We start from the raw sequence: 24,897 nt of genomic DNA, 5'->3' as shown, positions 1-24,897 counted from the left end.
ACATGAGACAGGATTTCTTATGCTAATTAACTGACTATTGTGCCGGTGTTAAGAGACTGAATTGTCTGTCTTTCTTCCTTGTTTTAGAACAAAGAAGAAAATTGTGTAGATTTATTTCCATGAAAAAGAAAATGAGAAATTTAATGAACAGAAGTGTACATGCCTCTTAAGCTGTGGCTCTAGCAAACCTTTCTTCCAGGGACTTGACTTTCTAGAATGTGAGGTCTTTTCTATTATGAAATCACAACTTGACCTTATCAAACTGGGTTATCTGAGGCTGGAGAGATGGCTTAGAGGTTAAGAGCACTAGCTGCCCTTACAGAGGATCCAGGTTTGAATCTCAGCACCCACACGCCAGCTAACAACCGTCCAAAACTCTAGTTCCAGGGATCCAGTGCCTTCTTCTGACCTCCACAGGTATTGTACAGCACAGGTGCACTTACATACATGTAGGCAATACACTCCTACACATAAATAATAATAATGATGATAATAATAATAATAATAAATATATGAACTTTCACAAAATAAAAAGATAACATTAAAGCATAGTCATGGAACGACATCATGTGGACACCATTAGAAACAGAATTTTCTATGCAATCTGACATGACTCCCTGATACTTATGGGATAACCACATGTTTTCCCTCAAGAATTCCAAAGCAAAGGAAAACATTAGCAATTAATATCAGTCAGGGAGTGAGAGCAAACCTTGAGGAAGTGGGTAATCATTCAAAGTTTTGGAAAGCTATTTACCTTCAAGAAGTCAAGTAAACTTAGCATCATACCTTCCTCTTAAAGTTACTAGTTAGTTTTTCCTTACTATTTAAAGTAATACTAGCACAGTAGCAAAGTATATTCTCAATACCTACGGCCTTGCTTTGCTTTCTTATCACTGAGCTCCACCAGGAGGATGGGGAGTCTATTGGGAAGTGCATGAAGTATGGATTGTTGACACCCCTCAGCCTGGAACTTAAAGATGCTCCAGGTTATATCCTTCCTTCCACTCTTTTCTCTAATAGCCTCAATGTTCTGTTCTGTTCTAAGCAGTCCAGTTTATTCCCAGTCTACCAAATAGAGTTCCACATCCTCACCCCTACCATTTGTTAGGTGTCCTACCCCTAGCATTTGTTAGGTGTCCTATCTCCTCAACAATCCAAATTCTACCCCTCCATCAAATCTTCATTAGTCCCTAGAAGTCTTAATTAGCTCCCATCCAATCAAATACAGTGTCTTTAGGTAGGTTTGTGCATACTTCATAGGATCTTCGTAGGATGTTCATCATTATAATAGGTGCGTAGTTGGAATAGCTTTTTTAAAAGTCAGTCTCAACATTGATGGCAGGATCTATGGATCTTATGCAAAACAAGTTAGAATACTCATTCTAGTCTATTTTAATTGTCATTGTTTTAGGTCAGGTGATTGGGGAAATATTTACATTTTGTATATTTAAAAAGAACTCTTTCTAAAGCAACATTCATTCATCCAACAAATATTTATTTAACACTTATTTCTTGTCAGACATGGTTTTGGTGGAGAGAGCAATGGCCTTTTCATTGCATTTCTAGTCTTGTGGACAGAGAAAGATGAGAAAAAATACAGACCTAATATCCTAGGTTGACAAGTATTGTGAGCAGTGAACAGAGAAAGGAGACTGGGTTTGTTGGGAAATACAGTTAATCCTGGGTGGTAAGGAAGCATTTGACCACTTGCGACCCTGGCATGTGAGTAAAGACAGTGGAGAGACAATAGTGGGGGGCTAGGAAGCTAAGCAGCATTCCTGGGGTAGCATCCCCATGAAGACTCTGTAAGGCTGAAGTGTACCTGCCCTGTAAGCAGCAAGGAAAGCAGAAGTGCAGGGTGGACTAGAGGGAGTTAACTGGGAAGACTACGGGAGAAGGGGCAGGCAGTGCAGGAGTTTAATGGGGTGGTCTTTGCCTTTTACTCCAAGACTCAAGGAACCTTTGGCAAACATGAAGTTGTTACTCTAGGGGACAGCAGGATGGATGAGTGAGCAAAGGTGCTGGCCGCCAAGCCTGACAACCTGAGTTCGATCTCTAGAATCCATGGGGGAGAGAACCAACTCCTATAAGTCATCCTCTGACCTCCAGGTGCAACCCCCTCAACACATGAAAAGATGCAAAAAAAAAAAAAAAAAAAGTTTTCGCTCTAGCTACTGCTTGAAGCACATTTAAGAATGGAAAGAGAAGCAGGGAGACTCATTCAAGAGGCTTTTGCAACAACCCAAGGGGGAGGAAATGGAGCCCAGTGCATTGTGTTTGCAGTGGGCAGAAAGAAAAGAGAAACTTTACATCCAGTCTACTTTGACAACTATGGAATTCATGCAAATATTTAATAATTATTTCAATCCATGAGCTGTAAAGATGATTCTCTTACAAATGAGTTTCAGTAAACATACCACCACAATTATATTCTGATACCTTTGAAATTACCTTGGATAGACAAATCCTATGAAGAACAGTTTTCCTATTAAATAAAAGCCAATTAATTAATCTACACAGACAAGGCAAATTTCATTTTTTTTAAAGTTTGCAAGCTTCTTTTGTTAAGTGCAGGATCAATAGTCTTCCTAATTGTGTGAAACAGTTTTATGTTAGATACAATGCATATGATGTTTTTTTTAATCTTAGTATAATTTCAAGAAAGAATAATAATCAGAAAAATACCACTTCTAAGCGAGAGTTTACACATCTTTGTGAAAGAAAACAATTTGATATTTCCTCTTCTGTGATATATCTGTACAGTGAGTTGTTGTACAACTGCAAGTCTTCCAAAAATTAAAGACTTTGTTCTCGATAGAGCTGTCATGTGCATTCAGAGACGAAACAGAGATATTAGACATTACATACACTACCAGTTGGGAAAATAATCCCCCTAGGGAAGGGAATCTTGTTTCCAATAGGCATGCTGGCTTTCACTGTTGTTTGCAGTGTGGGTCCTACCAGGAAATACAGCTCTTTGGGCAAAACCTGATTACATTAGATAGATAGATAATATAGATAGATGATAGATACATATGTATATATGTATACATTGATCTACATATCAAATACACTCAATCTTGCTCACTTGTTTTGAAAAAGAAAGGTTAGCTTTGAGACAAGACATACAGCCAAAGTTCCTGCTAGCTTATCTAAATGGGTTACATAATTCCTTGATCCTTCCAGGCTTGGGGGAAGGGCTTGTTCAACAGACAGCTGCCTTAAGACGACAAGTAAGGCTAGTATGTGGCAGCGACTTCAGAGCACCCATCTTTAGGATGGATGGGAAATTAGGCTCTTTGCAGTTCTCTCTCTCTCTCTCTCTCTCTCTCTCTCTCTCTCTCCCCCTCTGTCTCTTTCCTGGGTGAGCTGGAGCCTGCTCAGGACTGTGAGACCTGAATGCTACTGTTCTCAGTTCTAGTGCCCCAGGGCCAACAAACACACAAGCCCTGCATCTCCTTCTGCTGTGTTATCACCCAGAGGGGTTATGTTTCTCAGAAGACCCAGGTGTGCCTGGCAAATCACAGAGCACTCAAAAAACAAAAGCAACAAAAAAGAATCGAATCGTGGAGACACACTCTACCTCCACTCCCTCTGCCCACCTCTTCCCTCCCGGAGGTTCTGCCCATGCTCCAGGACTTACCAAAGAGTGAACTGGGATGCATTCCAACTCCTGTCTCACCACCGATCTTTTTCATATTGTGTAACTATGTGACTTGCTCAGATTTCTGTCCCATTCCTCACCCTATACACACACATACACACAGAGACTCCCACCCATCTATCAAAGAGTCTCTACCTAGACAAGAGACTGGCAAAAAAAGAAGGTATCTACGACAGTCCTAAGCTAACAAGCATGGCCCCAAGTCCAAAGTCAGTTCTCTTTCTCTTTAGCCCTGCAAGGGTTCTTCAAACACCAAGGTCTCTGTAATCTCCCCACCTACGAGCTCAACAACCTACTACCTCTGCCTCCAATCTATCCCCAATACCCTAACCCAGCGTGATTACCGTTTTGAAAGAAGCTGTAGTGTTCTATGATTAAAACTCCGAAAAAGGAGGACAGGGCTCAGCGTGTCTTGCAGGGCTTATGCACAGACTGGAAGTGATCTGAACAGGGTTACTGGGGAGAGGGAGGGTCCATTCCAGGTCATACAAGTGGGGGAGGGGCGTGCCCGCTCTGAAGTCCGCATCCTAGGGACAGCCTGCACCTCTGCCAGCCACAGGGACCAGCGGGACAAGCGCAGCGGGACCCAAAGACAGGGTAACGACCCGCCGAACCCCACCCCTGCCCAGCGCATCCCAGCACATCCCAGCAGGGTACCCTAAGAAAACTCCTCCTGGCACTCCAGAAAAATGGGGAAGAGGACCCAGGAGGAGGGAAGAAGAACACCTCCTCCTGCTTCTAAGAGAGCTAGAACAGAGGAAAACTTGGATCCCCACCTCGAACCCTCAGCAGCAGGATGCGGGATGTGCAAACTCAGATGGTACCCTCTCCTTTTGCCAGCGTGGCCTGGCCCTACATCCATAGGTACATGCCCCAGAAGTGTCCCACAGTCTAGAACATCCTGCCACCAGCTCACACTGGGAGCCAAAGCAAAAGGCTGACTCCAAGCCCCAGTCAGTTCCCGCAACCGGATCCAGATACCCGCATCTTTCTATCATCCCTCCACCCTACAGGTAAGATTCCTGAAAAGTCTCTTAAGAACACCAACTTGAAACTTACCTTCGTTGAAACGTCTTTTCCCCTGTATTAAAGAGGGAAGGGTGTAAAGAAGGGACGAAAGATCCGTCGGTATTTCTCCTGCTCAAATCCTAAAGATTGAGGAAGATAGGAAGAGACGCCCCCTTAAAGCCGAACTCCACCTCGTCCCGGATCACGTGACGGCACCCCACGAGGAGCGCCCAACGTTCCCCCACACCCTCCTCCCAACAGTTCATCTCCTGGGATGCACACCACACCTCGGGGGTGCGTTGCCTAGGAATTCTGGAAAGAAAGGCAGTTAAACGTAAGCCAAACTGTCAGACCCATACGCACGGAGCAGAGGGTGGCAAGCCCTCCTCCCCACGTAGCCCTCGACTCCGGGAAGGCACATTTACAAGCCTGTTTTAAAAGTCAGTGCCACTGCGATTTCCTTTGTCTGCAGGTCAGTGCCATCTTGTGGCCGAAGTCCTCCAGCTGTGCTGGAGCCGAAGCCCAACTCCAGAAGGAAAATTTCGAGAGGTTATTCAGAGGAAGAGGAAAGATGCACTTCACCGCAGCGACGCTACTAATAGGTTTTCTGCTTTCCTTTGTGACGCTCCAGTACTCCGTACGCCAGTACCGAGAAGTTATTTTTCTCATCTGTAAAGGAACAACAACAAAAAAGATCTTTAAAAAGCCAAGGTTGCGAGTCTCGGATGAAAGTCTGGCGTTTGAGCCTTTCCCCGCCCCACCACGAAAATGCATTTGAGTCAGACTCCTTCCCAGCAACCAGCTGACTTTTTTTTTTTTTTCAGGCTTTTGTTGTTTTGTTTTGTTTGTGGGGAAGGGGGCTCGCGATGAAGCCCAGCATTTCCGAGGTCAGAACTCAATGCAATTTTCCTGGTGATTAATTTGCTACAGTGTGAAACACAATGTGGAAGTGATTGTGCTCGGAGGACATGGCCCATGCAACACTTCATGATGTCCAATATTTCCGGCTAATTACTGACACACAGATCTCATATTTCACGTGGTTCTATTTCACTTTGAAAAGTCAGAGCTTTGTAACATGCGCTTGCAAACACAAGATTTACTGATGTAGATGACCAAAATGTCTCTCAATTCAAATTGCTAACAAATAGAAAATCTTCCGGATAAAGATACGAACGCTACTTCGCATGTAAGCTTTTTATTACAAAACAATGATTACTTGTCTTCAAAGTAAAAGCAAAGTACAATTCCAAGACATGGAAACACCTGAGATTGACACTGTTAAAAATGTTTTCTTTTTCTGATGGTTGGTTTGAATAAAGATTATTTAGTGCTCAATTTATGCTCCTTTATTTGTGCAGAGAGAAATCAGGGCAAGTCTCTGGGTCTTTTTCCGGGAAAGCTATCCAAAATATTTGTCATTGGACATGTAGCTGGAAGAGGATTCTGATCAAGAATTAAAAAGCCAGTACTATAAAATGTACACTATTTAATAATAAATGGCATACATATTTTTGAATAGCACTAATGTTTAAAGTAAAATGCCAGACCCTAAGTGATAGCACACACAGAGAGTAGAAAGGTAAGGCACAGTTTTAGGAATTTCAGTTCCTTAAAATTGTAATATTATACTCATTTATCTGGGTTATGTTTATGCTGCTATGTTTAACACCCCTCCTCTGTCTACTCCATTCCAAGGCATTGTTTTTTTAAAATACTGAGAATTTCATACATGCATATAAGGTGTTTTTATCAAATCTATGCCCACTCCCTCCCAACTCCTCCCATATCTCTCCATCACTTTTTTCTGATAACTTCATGTACTCTTATTTTTTCTTCTTTAATTTTTTTTTATGGGGCTTTTGACGGCTCTAACATTCCCCCTCTGAAGAGGTAACCCTAAACTCTTTTAAGGATTAGATAAAAGCTCCCAAATGCTTTCAATATTTTTGGCCTTTGGAATGGAGTATGTTGCTAAGAGGCCCAAGGACATTGTGAGTTTTAGCCAAGAAACTGGCTACTTTTCTTTGAGGTCTTTTTACCCTAACTGCCTAACCAATTTCTACCTCTTTATCACACCATCCTCTGAAGAGGTTACCCAACTTGCAGGTAAGGAATAGGGCCGCAGAACGCTCTGGCTTCTTCCATGCTGAACAGGGACACAAGGTGAGGCAATTAGCGTACCCCTTCAGTGGATCTGTCTAAAAGACTCCCAAATTGCATAACTCTTATCTGTAGGGGGAAAAGAAAGTCCTTGAATCCTGAATAGGAGATAAGGCACACTGTTCTTAAAAGGTGTTTCCCTTATGGTTTTGATTACCACACCTGCAAGTTTTAGCCTGCTGAAAGAATTACAGGTTAAATACTTCAGTTCTCTATCAAGAATATATTTTCATGTAACAATGTTTATGCCAGAAAATATTTTGGATTTGAGAATATAATTTAAATTCAATTATTCATGGTTTCCAAGAATATTAATAAAGGTCTGTCTAAAAGATGGTGTGTACAAAAATACTGCCTTTGTAGATTGTCATTATCTTAATTTTTAGGAAGTGTTCCCCTTAAGCGAATGTATAAAGTTGCATCAGTGAGGTGTTAATCTTACATATAAACTTTTGAAAGATTATTTATCTCAAAGACTTGTATTTGTGGGCACACACATGCATATGTGGAGGTCAGAGGATAACTTGCAAGAGTTGGTTCTCTCCACCTTATAAGCCCTGAGGATGGAACTCAGGTAGGAAGCACCTTTGCCTGTGGCGTCATCTTACCTGCCTTCAAAGATATTTATTTCAATCTTTGTGGTATAAAGAGTTTTCAAATGTTCCTCAACAGCATGATTTTTTAAATCTTTAGAATATTATTTACTGAGGACTATTTCCAGTGTGTAGGCTAGAGATGAGGCATAATATAACAAATACCACACAAGACCCTCTTAAATGTAATCTGGGAGGTTTACAAGAAATCTGAATTCTTTAGAAGATACATATTAAATTTTAAGATAATTTCTTTTTCCACTCCTTTTTTATAAAAAACCCTTGAGGTGGAATCTCATGTACCCCAGGGTGGCCTCAAAGTCATTATGTAGCTAAGGATGACTTTTAGTTTCTAATCCCCCTGCCTCCACCCTCTGAGCATCGGCAATACACTAAACCTGGTTTGTGTGGTGTTTTGTGTTTACTAAGCAAGCAGTCCGCCAAGGTGAGCTGAGCTCTAGGTCCGGCCCTTGTTTACTACTCCAGAATGAGCAATCGGTTGTCTACTTTCTTCTTTGGGATTTATTAGGTTAAAACCATCTTTACTAGGAAGTGATAAATTCTGTGTATTTCCCTCTGAAATTTTGTAACAGCCTGACATAAAAATGATGACTAGGATAATTAAATTAATGACATATTCTAATGTTCTCTAGGGCAACAGTCTCTTATATAAACTGAAGGAGAGAATCTGCTCATCAAATCTAAGTAAATTTTAGTTTTAACATCTAGAAGATATTTTTATGGTTTGACCCAGCCTTGAAATCCCATGATTCAGGGTTGGGGATGTAGATCAGTGCTAGAACGCTTGCCTAGTATATATGATCTTGAGCCCTAAAAATAAATTATACATTGCTGGGTACAGTGAACACAACTGTAATCCTAGTGTTCAGAAAAACTCCTGAATTGTACATATTAATGATTCAGATACATATTGACAGACATTAATCTATGTGAACTAAAATGTAGATGATGGGGCTGGAGAGAGGTCTCCATGGTTAAGAGCACTGACTGTTCTTGCAGAAGACAAAGCGACACATGGCAGCTAACAATGGTCTGTAACTCCAGTTCCAGGGGATCTGATGTCCTCTTCTGGCCTCCATGGCCAATGCATGACATGGATGCACTCATACACGTAAAATAAGAACTAATACTTTTTAAAATGATATTGATACGGGGGAGATTCCATCCATCAGGGTAGAGCTTCCTATGAAGCATGCTGATGAATCACTTCATATGGTGTGAATTGATAATGTGTCAAGTTTTTCCTTCCTTCTGGGACACACTTAGTGGCTCCCACTGAATGATGCCAAAAATGTAAGCTGAGATGTTATTTTATTGAATTATATTTTAGAGATTGTAAGAAAAACTGCTTTCAATGAAGTAGTGACTTCAATTGTATGAAACTTGCATTTAGAGTATTAAGACGTTTTATAAAGTTTACATCTTAGAACCAGTTAAATGTAATCAACTAGTTTGACAATCAAATAGTTCATGCCATCATCTTATTAATCTTTTTGAGAAAGTTAGCTAGCAGAAGGAAGTAATAATTATTTTCGTTAAGATAGATATGCATATACAAGTATTAAGACAAACAAAATCTTCTTGTAGATGATATCTGTTCCAGTTTCATCTCTGTTGTAGTGATAAATACCTTGGCCAAAAGCAACTTAAAGGAGGAAAAGATTTATTTGGCCTAAACCTCCAGGTCACAGTCCATTATTGAGGGACGTCAAGGCAGGAACTCAAGCAGGAACTTGAAGCAGAAACCATGGAGGAATGTTGCTTGCTGACCTGCTCACTGACTCATGTTTAGCTAGCTTTTATGTACATGCCAGAACCACCTGTCCAGGGAATAGTGTCACCCAAAGTAGCCTAGGCCCTCCTGCATCAATGAACAATCAAGACAATGCCCCAAAGACATGACTGAAAGTCAGTGTGATCTGGAAATCTTTCAATTTGGATTCTTGTCTCAGGTGACTCTAGGCTGTACCATTGAGAGTAAAAGCGAATTAGGACAATTTATTAGTTACTTTTCTCATACCTGAAAAAAATAACTTCAGGGATGGTTTATTTTGGTTCACAGTTCAGAGTATTGTAGTCTGTCACACCAAATAAGGCACAGTAATGGGAGTGGCTTGGTCCACAGAGCCCACTAGGAAGGAGAGAAGGGGAAAGCAGTGCTCAGCTGGCTTTATCTTTAAATTCCTTTTATATTCAGTCTGGAACTCCAGCCCATGGGATGATGTCACCCATATCCAGAGTGGGTTTTCCTTCTTAGATCTCTCTGGAAACAGCCACACAGACTCATTAAAAGGTGTGCCTCTGTAATGCTTTCTTTGTGTGTTTCTTAATCCAATGCAGTTGACAATGGAGATTAGCCATCACAACATCAATACAATTTGTGGATTTGCTCTTGATCTGAAATGAGATTATTCTTTAATGAAGTTCTTAATGAATTACACAGGTACATACTTAGGGGGTTATTTTCAACCCTGTGAGAATAATACTCTAGGATATATCCAAACATTTTTTTCCACGGGATTATTATTTTTAGGCAACCTTTGATCATTCAACAAAAGTGTAAGGCCTATGCTACAAAAATGCAACATATGCCATTATTATATGAAATAATAAAAAGGGTTTTGTGATTTTTTTACTAATATCTTTAATATTAACTTACCATTCCTGTCTACTTTCAAAGAGACAGATAACTATTGAGAAATACAAATATGAATGCCACCACCAGACTTTCCATCATTCAAAACAAGCATCTCGAATTGCTCACCTTGCCTCCAGCACTGGCCACAGTCCAAGTCCCCTGCTTCATACTCTCATTATCAATAGATGACTCTTAGTTGTGCATGTGTGGATAAGGACCATCGTGGATTTCCTTCCTGGCTTCTATATCTCTGGTTTGGCAGAAGATCCTCCAAACAACTGTTTGGGTTCTCAGGCTTTGAGTCACGTTAGCTTCTGAGATTTCTCAGCCAAGGTTGCAAATGCCATAGCACAGAGACAGGCTACCTCCACAGTGCTCTTCTGAGGTACCCAGTGATGCAATACCTGTGTATAAAATATGTGAGTATTCATAGCCTACTAAGCCTTGTTGGTGTTTGTTACATGACAATAAGGTAAATACAATATCTATTTATTTCACATTTCACTTTTTGGAAGTTAGCACTAAAATACAAACAGACACAAAATTGTCCATATTTTTCTCATACTAATATCCTTACCTATGTCACATTTCTCTGCTACCTCTTCTTTTCTGAATAACTTCTTTAAGAATAGCATGTTTATTGCCATCTTAGTCATCAAATACGGCTTACCTGAATCTACTTACCGGACCACCCATGGCTAAGCCCAATGAACATAATCTAGACTTCCTTATTTTTAACCTTTATGCTGTGTGGATCCTCTTGAACCTTCTTTTTCTGGAGTCTTCATTTTCTTTGACTTCACTAACTCTACATATTGGGCTTTTCCTCACTGGCTATTCATCTGTCTTCCCTTTAGAATCTACTATCTGCATATAAGTATCCTGTTGAATTAATGGGATGAGGATAATTCCTTTGTTTTAGCCTAAACTGGTCCCCCAAATTGTTTACTTCTTCCAGCAGGCTAGATCCAACGCTAGCCCAAAGCCAGCATCAACTCAAATAGCCACATATTTGATTGATTTAAACACAGCCTCCAAATTTCTGTCAAGAGTACAGCTGTCTCCAGCTTCCTGGGCCATTTCCTGGGCAGTTTCAGTTCGTGGACCTGATCCCAGCCAGCAAGAGCCCCCTTCTCAAGCTAGAACCTAGAACCGAAGCACTGTTCAAGCATGCCACTCTCTCGCACTCTCAGATCCAATTGGTCAGAGATTCTTAATGATTTTTCTTTCCTAACTTTCTCCCTTAGCCATTCTTTTGTCTTCATGAGCTCTACTATTGTTCTGGACAGGTCTTTGCCACCATCTACTTCCACAGCCTAAACTGTCCAATTGCTCTCCATCTAGATCCTTCCAGTAAACTGCAAAAAATGGCTGGCCTTTCAACCATCTTCAGCATCATCCTTTACGCTATACACCCAAGTCACCTTGAGCCATTCACATTTTGTGACTGTGACACACTCCCCTTCATACTGTTGGCCTATGGCTTGCTTGCTCATCCTCTCCACCCAAGCTTCAGTTAGAGGCCTGTCTCATCTATTTCTTCACCTTTTCTCCGAAGCTGAGTTTGTATTCTTTGTAGTCATAGAGCACTCTGGGTTTAATCCCAATACAGAACTTAATATTGTATTGCCATTAATTATTTATCTGTGCACATCTACAGGTACACTGTGGTCTCCTTTTGATGGGGACTCCCCCTACTTCTTCAAGCTTAGAACATAGACTGCCAGGCCCGGCTTATGATACAGATGGTGTTTTGGTCCTGATTTCCTCAATAAGCTTGAATGATAGGCTCGACTGCCTCTGAAAATGTTTACCATGTCTCCTGGGTGAAATAACTTACAGTTTGCTCTACATGATGTATAATATACTTTGAAATGTTGAAACATCAGCAGGAATATGGAGCAAGCATGCACATTGTGAACCTGGATTTGGGAAGAGCACGTGATTCAGCCATGTTAACTTTTGATTCTGGGCTAGTGCTTTGAACAGTTTTCCAAACATTCTTTTAAATTCTTCAAAACAAACCAACATACCAAAAACACATAAAGTTTTCCTTTCATTCCATCTAAATATAGTAAAGCTATATTTAGACATAACCAAACTAAAAATATTAACCATTGAAAATTAGCAAATAGAAAAACTTATTTAGAGGATATTAATTAAGAGCACAGTTTTATACTCTTATATATGTATATGTGTGTGTGTACTCTATACATAGAGTCACATGACAAAATGTTTCCTAAGGAATCTATGTTTTCTTCATGTAAAACCACAAAAATTTAAAATGATATATAAGGGAAGATTTATGGCACGTAAGACCCTCATTTTTAAAATGAATTAAATATAAAGATATATTCTTTGCTTCAGAAAAGAGAATTCTTAGTCCTCAGTAAGGACAGAAAACTATCAATGTAATATTTTCTACCTTCTTTTATTTTTCTGAAAAAGAGGGGAGACAATATCTATGACTTCCAACTTTCTGAAGATACAAAACTTTGTTCATCTGCACACATCTATAATGTGTACATGTTAGTGAGATAAAATCCTAGCTATTCAGCGTGAAAAGGGGGCTCCAGATATGCAAATGAAAACATTCTCTTTTATAGGACTAAGAAAATAAACATCAAAAGATAAAGTTGCTTGTTTAAAGCCACACTCTTAATTGGTATAGAACTTGGCTAAAATTCAAGTATTCTAAGTGTCTATCGCATAAATATGTATGCGGTATGTGACCATATAACTCTACATATGTGTATCTCATGCATATGTATTTTTAAATGTGGAAAGTTAACTTTTAAAGAAGAATTGTACATTCCAGCTAGAAGTCATAGATGTGTATTTAATGGCTTTAAAGTGTCACTTAAGGAGAACAATGCTTATTAGAAGTAAATGAAACGTTTGTAGCTCCTCCTGTGGGCCCCAGAATTATCACTGAGTTGCTTCACAAGATGACTATGCTTACAATGCTTTAGGTTAATGTTAAAATACATAGTCCACTAAATTGCATTGTTTCCCAATAGCATGCTTGTTATATGTTAATTACTATTCCAAAGAAGTCAACGTAGCAGAGGGTATCATACAATTTCATAACACACAGAAATTGCCCCTTCCATATTATTTTTAAGTATCAAGAACTTAAACTTGCCACAATTCACCATGAAAATGCTTAACGCAAGAGAAATTCTTAGAAAAAAGCTGCTATTAAAACAATAGTATTTTCCTAGTTTGCTTACCACCACTACTGAAATGAATATATCAGAATCACTTATTATCTGAGATTGTATCAAAGTATTTTAGTAACCATCCTCCATAAATGGTAGCTATTATTAAATTGGAGCAATAACCTTCACAAAAACAGCAGATGTGTTCTTCATCAAAATGTTACCCCTGGCATGGTTGTTCAATAATTTCTCTTAGGAGTCCCAAGTGATCCATAACTTTCACCTTACAGATAAGCTTTCTTTTATATCCTATATCAAATCATGAAAATTGGGAATTAGCCAATTTCATTTTGTAAAATGAATAAAATCCAACTTAATTTCCCAAGTGAACATTTTATACTGAATAGTTAAAAAAAAATCAAACAGCAGAGGCAGACTCTACTGTTTCTGCCCCCAGAGAGTTCTCTGCCAGAAAACTACACCAGAAAATAGAAACAAAATTACTGCATTGTGTGTGACAAAAGTAATGGTGGTCACTCTTGAATCCTTTGGGGGGAAATTTGAAGGAAAAACTATTTGTATTTATTCTTGTCTTTGCAACATAGCATTGAAAATTTCAATTCTGCACAGTCTTCAAAACAAAGAACTCTTTTCTTTAATTGAATTCTTTGTGATTTTCATACAATATAATTTGATGGTATTTAAATACCCTCCCCATCCACATTTTCCCTCATTGCCCTTGCCCAATTTAATGCATGTAGACTCTACATGTAAGACCTATAGAGTCTAATTTGAGTCTCCAAGTGTCCTTCAATGTGGATCCAGCTACTGGAGCCTAGTTAACATACCAAAGATCCCATGCTTGAGACTGTCTCTACCCCTCCCGGCAGCCATCTGTTGCCCCAATTTCCTTAGTAGATGGGGTTGGAGTTTCTTACCCATTTTCTCATGTGTATGCTGGGATTTTTTTTCTGGTCTGAGCTTACATTGGACTCATACATGCTGTTACTGTTGCTGTGAGTTCATATAAGTGACTGACCAACTGTCTCGAAAACCCCAGTTCCTTGTGTTCATCCACTACCTCTGGCTTTTACAATCTTTCTGCCTCCTCTTCCACAATGACCCCTGAACCTTGGGAGGCAGAAGTTTGATGTAGGTATCCTATTCAGAGTTTAGCGTTCTGTAGTCTCTTGTTCGCTGCACATTGCCCAGTTGTGGGTTTCTGTGTTAATCACTATCTGTTAAGGAAACTTCTCTGATGAGAGTTGTAAGATGCATTAATTTATGGGTGTAACAATAAGTCATTAAGAGTCAGGTTAATATAATAACTATTTAGTAGAAAACTAGTATTAGGATCTCTCATATATCCTGTGACCTATCTAGTCTCAGGTTCTTAAGCGTATCAATTCATCCTAGGAAGCAACCTTAAATTCAATTAAAGACTGTTTGATTGGTTACTCACATAATATTTATGCCACTATTGCACTGGTGGGCATATCTTGCCAGGCCAATTGTTACTGTAGTTCACAGGATTCACAGCTGAGTAAGACTGATAATTTTTTTTTAAATTTTTTCCCTCCCAGTAGCATGCAGAATACCTTCTAGCACTATGAATATGAGCCAGTGGAGATGAAGCTCTGACATTAGTACCAGCTTGATTTTCCCTTGTTTGTTCTACAGATCATATATGTACTGTCTTTAGCAATAGTGTCTCACCATCCAGTTCTGGTGGGTAACCAAGAGCAGGGGCAATGGCCAGTATTAAAACAAAGAATTCTTAATAATTTGATCGTTAGACAGAACCTTAATATTGTATAGCAGAACATGTATTTAGAGAAGGAATTCTGACTCTCTCTGTCTTTGGAGGGGGGATATGAATGTGTGTGGCTGGGTGTTTGCTTGCACTGGTGTGTACAGGCCGTAAGACTCTGGGTCCTCCTTTATCGTTCTCCACTTTAATTTTTGAGATAGGTTCTCCCATCGAACCTGGAGTGTGCTAGTTCAGCTACTCTGCCTGGCCATTGGACCCCTCAGGAACTCCCTCACCCCCTTCTTATAGGCACATGTCTGAATGCTCATCCTTAATGTGGGTGCTGGGATCCAAACTTAGGTTCTCATGCTTGCACAGGAAGAACTTTATTTACCCTATTTTTTGACTTTATATTTTTTGAGGCCTGCATATTATAGATGGCCTGGAAAGGAAAATGGGGAAGTTAACCAGAATCATCTTAATGGCACACAGGCCTTTACAATATTCCAATAACAACCATTTTGTCAACCTAAAGGCTCCTATAATCAAAAGAGAAAAATTCATTTGTGGAAAAGAAAAAACAAAAATAATTTGATATTTTTATTATGGGATAGGCAAAATCATGTAGTGTAGACTGCTCTTTGGAAGACAGTCACCAAGGGTTTCATTATGAAGCCTTTTGGAAGTCAAAATGTGTTTTAGGGTATGTGTTATTCTATGCAACGGATGGAGGATGGAGATTTCTTTGGAAATATGTGGTACATGAACTGTACAATAGAATTCAGAGAGGCTGGGACCAAACCCTAGTTTGCTCAAAGCTGTTCCTTCTTAGCATGTCTGCTCTTCCCTCCCCACTGCAGGATCCCAAGGATCTGCTCAACTACCTGATATGCTAAGCTATGGAGGTGAATGTAGTGTTTCAGAAAAGAAGTATATTAGAATGAAGTAATAAGTGCATTTTCTTGAGGCATGTTGTGCTCATGGTTCCCTTGAGGACTGAGCTCTAAATCAGCAGAAAAAGGCACATGAATTCTCTAACCTCTGAGTAGCAGCTCGAATCTAGCTTAAGAGTTAGACTCTCAAGTTGCATGACTCCCGAGGCATAGAAGTCATCTTCAGTAGACAAAGAGTGCTGGCCAGTCCAATGGGAGTGCCAGCCAGTCCAATAGGACTGCCTGAATCAGGGGATGATGCTGTGACTGTCATCAAGATAGCTAAAGGAGTACCCATTTGTCATGACATCCAGAGACATGCAGGCCCCTCTCTCTCTCCTCTCTCTCCCTCCCTCCCTCTATGTCTTTCTATGTGTGTATGGGGCAGGAGAAATCCAAGGTATTTGCCAATTAATGATTAGCCATATACTAAGGCAACCCTGCACAGAAAGGGATAGAGATCTGGAAACATTAAGAATGAAAAAACAAGTTGCAGTGCAACAAGACAGGGTTTTATTTGCCTGTTTATTTTTGTTGTTTTAAATAACAACAAAACCAAACACAAAACCACCTCCCTGCTCAGGTCTTCCTTTTGTTATGGAAAACTCTTGAGCAGGGTTGATTCCTTTAAACCTTACTCCCCAGCTCCATGCCCCTTGCTTGTCAGGACAGCTACTACCCCTTAGAGTCCAGCAAGTCCCTTGAGTATTCTGCAAGGCACATCAGTGCCAGTTCCCTGCAGGTTCGTTCAGATCAGCTTTCCGGCCTAGACTTCATATCCAAAAGGAAACAAGAAAGAAATATTCTGTTTGGGGTTTGCTTTTTCCTCAAAGAGAAGCCCTGGACCTTGAAGCTTTTTCTCAGGAAGTCTCCTAGAGGAACACCCACACCCACAAAAGTCAAGATGGGACTAGACTGCCAAACATCGGTTAGCCAGCTAAGTTAATTCGCTCCTGGAACCAGAGGCCCGGGTGGCACCGCCACATTCTGAAGCCCACCAGCTATTTCCTGGGGTCTCTAAACAGCTGGACAAGGACTGGGATGTCCCTAGTCCCAGTTCGGGAGAGGTTGGCAGGGAGCGAGACCTTGGAACTGGGTCTCTGGGGTCCCTGGGCTTGTCACGTGTTCCTGAGGCGCCTCTAAAGCCCTCGCAGCTGCCAGTCCCTCCTCCCCATCGCCGCCTCCAGGTCCTGCTCCTGTCGCCGCCGCCACACACAGCCGGGTGCAGAAGCGACCGCGCTTGGCCGCGTCCCCCAGAGCCCAGGCGACTGCAAGCGGCGGGGGCGCCCCGAGGTACCAGCTCCAGGCCTAGTCTGTCCCCTGGGCGCTAGGTGGGAGACCCCGGGAGCCCGCGCCCCTGTCCTGGGTCCTGGAGCATCTTGTGGCTTCGCAGAGGGCGGGGTGGGGACGTGGGAGGCAGCGCGGCTGGTAAAACCGGGACGCAGGTGGAGGAACCTGCAGTAGTCAGGTGGGAAGGGAAGGGGGCGGGGGTATCACAGCTGAATGCTGCAGGGCAGGTCCCTCAGGTGCCCAATTCACCGGGTGGAGCAGGCACCAACCAGACCCTCTAGGATTTCCACAGGAGGGTCTGGAGGATGGGGAGAAGGGATGGATGCAAAGCTGGCCCCAGCTGGTAGAGCCGGAGCGCAGCCCAGAGTCTGGGGTTGGGGACCAGCGACCCCCGGGATGCTCAGGCCAGTTTTCAGCTCTAGTCCAGTTCCTGCGGACACCCAAGGTGCAACCAACCCCGCTCCCTCTGAAAGTCCAACTGCCTCCTTGTCCCACAGCTGGCCGGAGACCAGAGACAGCTGTGCTGTTAGGTTTGCAAGGTTGCTTCCTAGGACAACTGCGAACAGAAACATACATCCACACACCTCGAATTCCAGGAAAGGGAATTCCTATCCGTAAGTTTTCAGACCTTTAGTTTAGCTTCTAAAGGAACATCTTGTTAGATAGAAACCAGGCTATCAACTGTAACAGCCTGACTTTCAGTGGAATTTTGCAGCCTGGTTGCAATTTTAAATTTCTGATTTCTGAAGACGAGAGGAACTGTGCTGTTAGAACCGAGGAGGAAGGGTGGTTCCTGCCTGCTCTGTGTTTACTTGTCCAGGGCCAATTTTTTTTCCAGATTCTGACTTGAAGAACACACCACGAGATACGTGGGAACATGGAATCTTGCCATTGAGATGACAGCAAACTAGGCAATAGTTGATATTTTATCATTGCTAGAGGGAAACCTGCATATATTTGGTTCTTTTGCATGATTGACATCCTTTGCTCAAGAATGATATGCATTTTTATTAAGCAGAAAATTATACTCACAAAGAAACCTTATTTAAATGTATAAATCAGTTTTTCAGTATTCTCAGTTCACTGTAGTTTCCCTATTATTATTTTTAAGAACTGTTTTCTTTCTTAAAATTCTTAAGGTTTATTCAGAGTCCATTTGTCTGTGTCACATACAGCTAGACTTATAAGAAAATTACAATAAATTGTCATAAAGACATTATTTTAATGAAGTTGCCACAGTTTAATGAACACCCCCCCACACACACACACACTATGTCACTAAGGGAACTGAAGTTCAGTGGTTCATCTGGAAATTCTGATGGTGAGAAAAGATCACTGGATACAACAGAAGAGAAACCTATAGTAAGTAATAATTAGAAATAAGAAAAATCTCACATGCTCTCAAACAGATTTCTAACTGAAATTATATTTCTTTAAGCCATTGTTAAAGCACCTTTTTTCATAATTATCAAAGTAATTTAAAATGAATCTAGGGTCTTTAATGACATTATTTTCATCATATATAAAATATTTATGCTGCATAAAATTGTTCAAAATTCATTATTGCACTTGCTGAAAAGCAGCGTTACTGAGCTGACTTGCATTTCTGTTTCTGCTTGTGTTTTTCATTAAAAAGGATGTAAAGGGGAAGTGTAAGCAAATACATCTTTTAATTAATTAATTGAATTTCAAAGTAACTCCTCTAACTTACAGTTTCAACTTTAAAGTGGATGACTTATAGCTTTGGGGGCAGTATTTGTTTAGTGGTTAAACTATTCCTTAACTACAAGGAGGCAGTTTTAAAGAAACCAATTAACATGTCCTCCCACACACATTGCAATATCTGTAATTTAGTTGGGAGAAGTCCTTCATGGGCATTAAGATTCCAAAGGCTGGTTGTGTGCAGAGCACTTTAGCTGTTATGTGTGCGTATGTGCTTTTGTGATGGGTAGATGGTGCAATCATCTACATGAGAAGCAGAAAACCTAGTGTGCTAGATGTTCAATAGTTATTTAATGAACAAAGGAGTAACTAGTCTGACTTAGATATTCATTAATGAAAGTGGCCTCTATGTTATCTACTTTCTTAAAATAGATAAGTAATTTCAAAAAGGAAAGAAATACTATCCTCATTTTTTCTCCAGTGTCCAGTGAATACTTAGGATCCTATTTCTTTCATCTGCTAAGGAATACGTAGTTTTTTATTATTTAATAAATACAACAGTGTTACACTATCACTATTTTCTATGTAGACAACTCCACATTTCATCTCTGGCCATTAAATAAAACAATTTTCAGTGGATGCATATACATATACAAAATTTAACACATGCTTACATAGATAAACACACACATAGGTATACTCTATCCTGACTATACCCAGAGTCATTCATTTATGTTGTTTTAAGGCTGAACATCAAACTACCTTTCTAAAATGATTAGCAGCAAGTATTTCCTTTACAGCCAATGAGTCTAACCTAATCTCTTAAGCTTCTCACTACCATGAAAATAACTATGCCTTTTTCCTTTCTTCACTAGAATCTAACTGAGAACTTTGACCACATGTTTTGGAGATAATCTTCATTTTAGATTTAAAACTATATACATGAATGTGTGTATGTTTTGTGTATGTGTGTGTGTGTGTGTGTGCATTTCTGTGCTAGAGATTGAACCCAAGGCTTCACAAATATTAGACAAGCACTGTACCACTGAGCTATATTCCCAGACCTTCAAAACCATTTTTTTGTCCAAAAATAAACGACATTTCTTTCTTCTTTTACTTCTTCTTCAAAAAATAAATGACAGCCATTTTACTCTGGATGTTATTTTGCAAGAAAGCACAGAGCCATTGTAGAAGCCTCTGCCTAATTTGTTCCTCGTGCTTGCTTTGGTCATATAAAAAACAAGCCAATCAGTGACTACTGATCTACCACAAAGTTAAGAGAAAAGGGTTGATTCCAAAAAGTGAGTCGAAAGTACAGTTAAACGGGAACAGTGTTACAAATAACCCAGCTCATCCTCAGTTTAAATAAGATCATGAACAAACCACACTGAGCCCAGGGGTCATCAGAACTCGGGAACTGAGACTGAGGCACCAGTCGAAGGCTGCTTTCATTAGAGGCATGCTGACCTGCCTGCAGGAGTAGCTGGGAGGCCATTGTCTAGTCATATAAGTGGGATGATTCAGGAAGCCATGTGAATCACTTCTGTACCAGTTATCCTCTCTCCCTTGAGTCAGTATCAATGAAACTTATTGGTTAGGGTCTGAGAAAAAAAAAATGATGTGGGGCCTTTAGGTTAATTTATCTTTGTAGGGCTGTTGTTAGGTTCTGAAAGCTCTTCCAGCAGCATGGAATCAGTGGTGGAAGTTGGTAGAAACTTCCAACTTTTCTCATAATTACACCAATGCCTTTACTATCCTATGTGAAACTTGCTATGCATGAAAATGAATTAGTCTTATTTACAATTAAAATATATGCACAAAACCATTCCCTCATTTGGGAACTTATTGAATCCAGACCTATAGGTCCCTTATAAATTGAAGGGAGCATTGTTTATTATTCATTTAAATATACATCTTTTAATAGTTTATGTAGAAAAATGTCCATTACTAATTGAAATATTGAGTTTATAATTACTTTCAAAAGTAATTATGTTAAAAGCAATAGATGCAGAAATAAGTAGATAAAGATATGTTGATATGTAGTAAAAATGTTTCTTAGATACGTATATGTATATATGCTAAGAACTCTGTAACAATATATTCACTAGTGTTAATTAACTATTGCTGTATGGGGTTTTTGGTAGTAAATTCTGTTTTAAAACATGAAGTGCTACCGGGCATAGTGGCATGACTATAATCCCAACACTTGGGAACCTGAATCAGGAGATGGCAAATTCGAGACCAGCTTGAGCAACAGAGTGAGACTCTGTCTCAAAAAAAAAAAATGCTTACTTGTTTTAAAGAGACAATGATTCTTTTTATCTTTGCTGATATAGGAGAGGCTACTTATTGCTTCATCAAACTGTATCGTATGATCTCTATTGTGTAGAGGTGAAGGAGTGAGTAAGTAATGCATTGTGATCAACATTAATTCCATTTGATATGACAATCTTATGGGGTGTTATGTTAATTTCACTTCTACAGTTACTTCTAAAATGTAATATTTTCCTTATATAATATGACCTCAGGGAAATTTTCTTAAGCTTATATTTATACATAATTTTCAGATTAAAAAGGAGACAGGCAAACTTTGTTTTTTAGATACTCCAACAGCACTGCTGGCCAATTAGTGATTCTCCTAATTCATGATAAAGACTGAGAACTGATCACTGAATCATTTTCTTTTAGCTTGTTAAGCATTTACTGAATGAATATTGTATACATCTAGGTCCTGGGATAATGCTCTACAGTTGAGGAGCTTAAACTTGAACACTGCATAAACTAGATCATATTTCGGTGACTGACTAGATTTGTTTGAATTCTTCATCTGCTCATAATTATTTAACACCCACAGAGATGAAGTTACTGTGTCCCATGCTTTGACGGATACCCTGGTGAGTAAGGGGCAGTCTGTGCTGTCCATTGCTTATAAACGAATAAGGTAGACTGGAGGCATTATGACTACTGTATGAAGCAGACAGCAACATGCAGTGTCAGACCCCTAGAATCACTATCATTGGAGTTCCCAAGAGATCACATCCAACTTGGTAGACAGGGAACCCTTTAGGACAGGTGACTTTTGAAAATGTTTTTATTAGTGTGTAGTAATTATATATAATACTGACTTTCATTATGGCATTTTCATACATGTATTTTAATCATATTCAACTCCATTCCTTTCTCCCCATGCCACTTCTGCTTATCTCATTCCTTTTTCTCAACTAGTCTCCTACTTTGTGTGCGTGTACGTGTGTGTGTGTGTGTGTGTGTGTGTGTGTGTGTGACAATGAGTTTTTTAGGCTTGCTTTCAGAAGCATGAGTGAATATTTGTTTGCAGGAGCATGGGCACCTTACCAGTGGTTGCACCACTGAAGAAAATGTCTGTAATGTTACCAACCATTAACTGCCTATAGATCCTTGGGGAGGTGTGGGATCCCATGAGCTCCTCCTTCTTCCATGGCAGGGTATGGTCATGGCCAGTTTTATGCAGCTCTTGTGTAGGCAATCACAGGTGCAAAGAGTTCAAGAGTGCAACAGCCCTATCCTGCCATGAGAACAGCATCCCATGACCCTACACTTCCCACCCAATTTATTCTGGCTGTTATGTTCTTTCTGCCTCTTATTCTATAAAGATCCTTGAGCCTCTGGGGTGGAGGAGGGTGGTATGGATGCAGGATAGTGATGTTTCAGTTTTGCCTTGATAAGAAAGAAGAGAAAATTTAAGGTAATATTATAGGATAATGCCATTTACTAGGCATCTTGACTAGAGAATAAGTGTATGTGCTATTATAAACTATGCATCTTGAAGGGGTTTTTTAAAACTGTGTTTTCTTTTTGTTATTTCTGAAATAAATTTGAAAAAACATAGTCTTCTACACTAGCACAAGTTAACACAGTGTGGAACTGGTAATAGACTTAAGTTTTCTGTAATTATTACTGCCGAATTTGTATCATACTTGGAACCAGGTAAAGACCCTCAAAACTCTCATTCTATTTATGGGACTAGGGGAAAGTAATACAATTTCATTTTGTTCTGCATGGAGCAAGTCATGCAATTTTTCTCCCAGCTGCTAACGATTGTCTTCTTACTCCAAGCAGGACTATAGTATGGATTCAGAGCTTGAGAAGTATTATAACAAGACGATGGCCACTGAGGACAGCACTGCTGCCACTCGGAATTCAGATTTCCCTGCCTGGGATGACTACAGAGGCAGCGTAGATGATTTACAGTACTTTCTGATTGGGCTCTATACATTTGTGAGTTTTCTTGGCTTTATGGGGAATCTACTTATTTTACTGGCTGTTATCAAAAAGGGAAATCCGAAGACTACAGTGAACTTCCTCATAGGAAACTTGGCCTTCTCCGATATCTTGGTGGTGCTGTTTTGCTCACCTTTCACACTGACCTCTGTCTTGTTGGATCAGTGGATGTTCGGCAAAGCCATGTGCCATATTATGCCTTTCCTTCAGTGTGTGTCAGTTCTGGTTTCAACTTTAATTTTAATATCAATTGCTATCGTCAGGTATCATATGATAAAGCATCCCATATCTAACAATTTAACAGCCAACCATGGCTACTTTTTGATAGCTACTGTCTGGACATTAGGTTTTGCAATCTGTTCTCCCCTCCCAGTGTTTCACAGTCTGGTAGAACTTCAGGAAACCTTTGGCTCAGCGTTGCTGAGCAGCAGGTATTTGTGTGTTGAGTCGTGGCCATCTGATTCATACAGAATTGCTTTCACAATCTCTCTATTGCTGGTTCAGTATATTCTGCCTTTAGTTTGTTTAACTGTAAGTCATACCAGTGTCTGCAGGAGTATAAGCTGTGGATTGTCCAACAAAGAAAACAGACTAGAAGAAAATGAGATGATCAACCTAACTCTCCATCCATCCAAAAAAAGTGGGAACCCGGCAAAACCCTCCAGCAGCCAAAAGTGGAGCTATTCGTTCATCAGAAAACACAGAAGAAGATACAGCAAAAAGACAGCATGTGTGTTACCTGCTCCAGCAAGACCTTCTCAAGAGAACCATTCGAGAACAGTTCCAGAAAACTTGGGCTCTATCAGAAGTCAGCTCTCCTCATCCAGTAAGTTCATCCCAGGGGTCCCAATCTGCTTTGAGGTGAAACCGGAAGAAAACTCAGATGTGCATGAAATGAGAGTCAAGCGTTCTATCACCAGAATAAAAAAGAGGTCTCGCAGTGTTTTCTACAGACTGACCATACTGATACTAGTGTTTGCTGTTAGCTGGATGCCACTGCACGTTTTCCACGTGGTAACTGATTTCAATGATACCCTTATTTCAAATAGGCATTTCAAGCTGGTGTACTGCATTTGTCATTTGTTAGGCATGATGTCCTGTTGTCTTAATCCAATTCTATATGGATTTCTTAATAATGGGATCAAAGCAGACTTGAGATCCCTTATACACTGCCTACATATGTCATAAATCTCACTGTTTACTAAGGAAAGAATAAATGTTGAGATCATTTAAAATATATTCATGCTAATGATGTATGTGTAATAAACAGAAATTTTGTTAACATATGGAATTTAATTTATATAAAAGCGTTCCGGATCTGAATGCCAGTTCACAATGTATGTAAGATAATTTTAATGTGTTATACAATTTATTAAGTTAGTTATACAGAGTCTATGTCAATCCAATCTGTACTTCATTATTACAAAGTACTTATATTATCTTCCATTCCATGTCATCTGTATACAACTGAATGGTATTTGTTTAAAATAAAAGTTATATCTAACCAACTTGGCATTTTTGTACAAAAATATAAGAAACAAAATAATTTGCCCAAAGAATATTTCAATTATAATTTGTGAAATTTCTATTCTCTAGCTCTCTTCATTTCTATTTCACAGACTCTTTAATGTTTTTAATAAAAACACAAAAATATGCCGGATGTGGTGGCATGTGCCTTTAATCCCAGCACTGGGGAGTCAGAGGCAGGCAAATGTCTGGAAGACGGAGGCCAACTTGGTCTACTTATGAGTT

At 39.9% G+C, this 24,897-nt stretch overlaps 2 protein-coding genes across 6 annotated transcripts in view; one reads left to right on the top strand and one right to left on the bottom strand.

The window, feature by feature from the left end:
* Npy1r (neuropeptide Y receptor Y1) overlaps window positions 1-4,970 on the bottom strand; it is a 9,927-nt gene extending 4,957 nt beyond the window's left edge. The window contains exon 1 of one of the 2 annotated variants that reach the window (XM_008847804.2): window positions 4,727-4,970. The gene's annotated coding sequence lies outside the window, so the exon portion shown is untranslated. Of the gene's footprint in view, window positions 1-4,011; window positions 4,050-4,726 lie in introns of those variants that run through there. The other variant, XM_008847805.2, reaches the window with a different exon arrangement.
* A 12,151-nt stretch (window positions 4,971-17,121) lies between these two features.
* Window positions 17,122-24,384, top strand: Npy5r (neuropeptide Y receptor Y5). Of its 4 annotated transcripts, XM_008847803.1 has the most exons (3): window positions 17,122-17,226; window positions 17,721-17,837; window positions 22,984-24,384. In XM_008847803.1, the coding sequence occupies exon 3, from the start codon at window positions 22,993-22,995 to the stop codon at window positions 24,331-24,333; it is 1,341 nt and encodes a 446-aa protein (XP_008846025.1). In that variant the 5' UTR covers window positions 17,122-17,226; window positions 17,721-17,837; window positions 22,984-22,992; the 3' UTR covers window positions 24,334-24,384. The 4 variants fall into 4 exon arrangements, with proteins under 4 accessions (XP_008846025.1, XP_017657354.1, XP_008846024.1 ...); XM_017801865.1 differs by lacking the exon at window positions 17,122-17,226 and having other exon boundaries at window positions 17,633-17,837; XM_008847802.1 differs by lacking the exons at window positions 17,122-17,226; window positions 17,721-17,837 and adding an exon at window positions 18,291-18,585.
* The last annotated feature ends 513 nt before the right edge of the window (window positions 24,385-24,897 follow it).

The sequence above is a fragment of the Nannospalax galili genome, unplaced genomic scaffold (assembly GCF_000622305.1).
Source record: "Nannospalax galili isolate Female #2095 unplaced genomic scaffold, S.galili_v1.0 scaffold283, whole genome shotgun sequence".
In the NCBI taxonomy this organism is placed as follows: domain Eukaryota; kingdom Metazoa; phylum Chordata; class Mammalia; order Rodentia; family Spalacidae; genus Nannospalax; species Nannospalax galili.
The sequence above is the reverse complement of the archived record's forward strand: the minus strand, read 5'-3'. Positions and strand labels throughout refer to the sequence as shown.

Bases quoted from the DNA above. Each gene is read 5' to 3' on its own strand.
- Npy5r (XM_008847801.1), top strand. From the start codon at position 18,448: ATGAAGTTGCCACAGTTTAATGAACACCCCCCCACACACACACACACT. The intron at 18,586-22,980 runs GTAAGTAATAAT...TCTTACTCCAAG, and splicing joins CAACAGAAGAGAAACCTATA to CAGGACTATAGTATGGATTC.